Source organism: Nestor notabilis, unplaced genomic scaffold (genome assembly GCF_000696875.1).
Source record: "Nestor notabilis isolate BGI_N333 unplaced genomic scaffold, ASM69687v1 scaffold29300, whole genome shotgun sequence".
NCBI lineage: Eukaryota > Metazoa > Chordata > Aves > Psittaciformes > Psittacidae > Nestor > Nestor notabilis.
Genome location: NW_009911987.1, coordinates 1,150 through 1,556, shown reverse-complemented (window position 1 = coordinate 1,556; position 407 = coordinate 1,150). Strand labels below are relative to the sequence as shown.

General features: G+C 68.3%; 1 protein-coding gene across 1 annotated transcript in view; it reads right to left on the bottom strand.

Moving 5' to 3' along the window:
• LOC104407892 (regulator of G-protein signaling 19-like) overlaps nucleotides 1–285 on the bottom strand; it is a gene marked incomplete at its 5' end in the record, with an annotated part of 2,866 nt that extends 2,581 nt beyond the window's left edge. Inside the window, one exon of the mRNA XM_010017297.1 lies at nucleotides 211–285. Coding sequence (XP_010015599.1) covers nucleotides 211–285 — 75 coding nt within the window. The remainder of the gene's footprint in view (nucleotides 1–210) is intronic.
• Nucleotides 286–407: the final 122 nt, after the last annotated feature.

Genomic DNA, 407 nt, shown 5'->3' with positions numbered 1-407 from the left:
CTTGTGCGCGTGCCCCCCAGCCAGTGGCTCCAGGCTCCCATTTCCTGGTGGGAACCGGGGACACGCTGCTGGAAGCAGCATCGGGAACCCCTGAATCCTGGTGCCCCGCTTCTGCTCCCCACGTGTGTGCCAGCAGGCGGGACGCGGGGCTGGGTTCCAGGGGTGGAGGCAGTGGGGACCGTGCTGTGCCCCCAGCCCTGCGGCACTCACCAGGCTTCACAGTTTGGGATGGTCTCCAGTTTGGTCTCCCGGGACGCCCTCCACGCTCGCTCCCGGTCCTCGTTCCTAACCGGGGACATGGAAAGGTAGTCAGGGGCGTTGGGGACGCACCCGGACCCCGTATCGACCCCCCCTGGCCACCAAACCTCCCCCATGGGCAACAGCACCCCGCACCCACACTCCTCCCC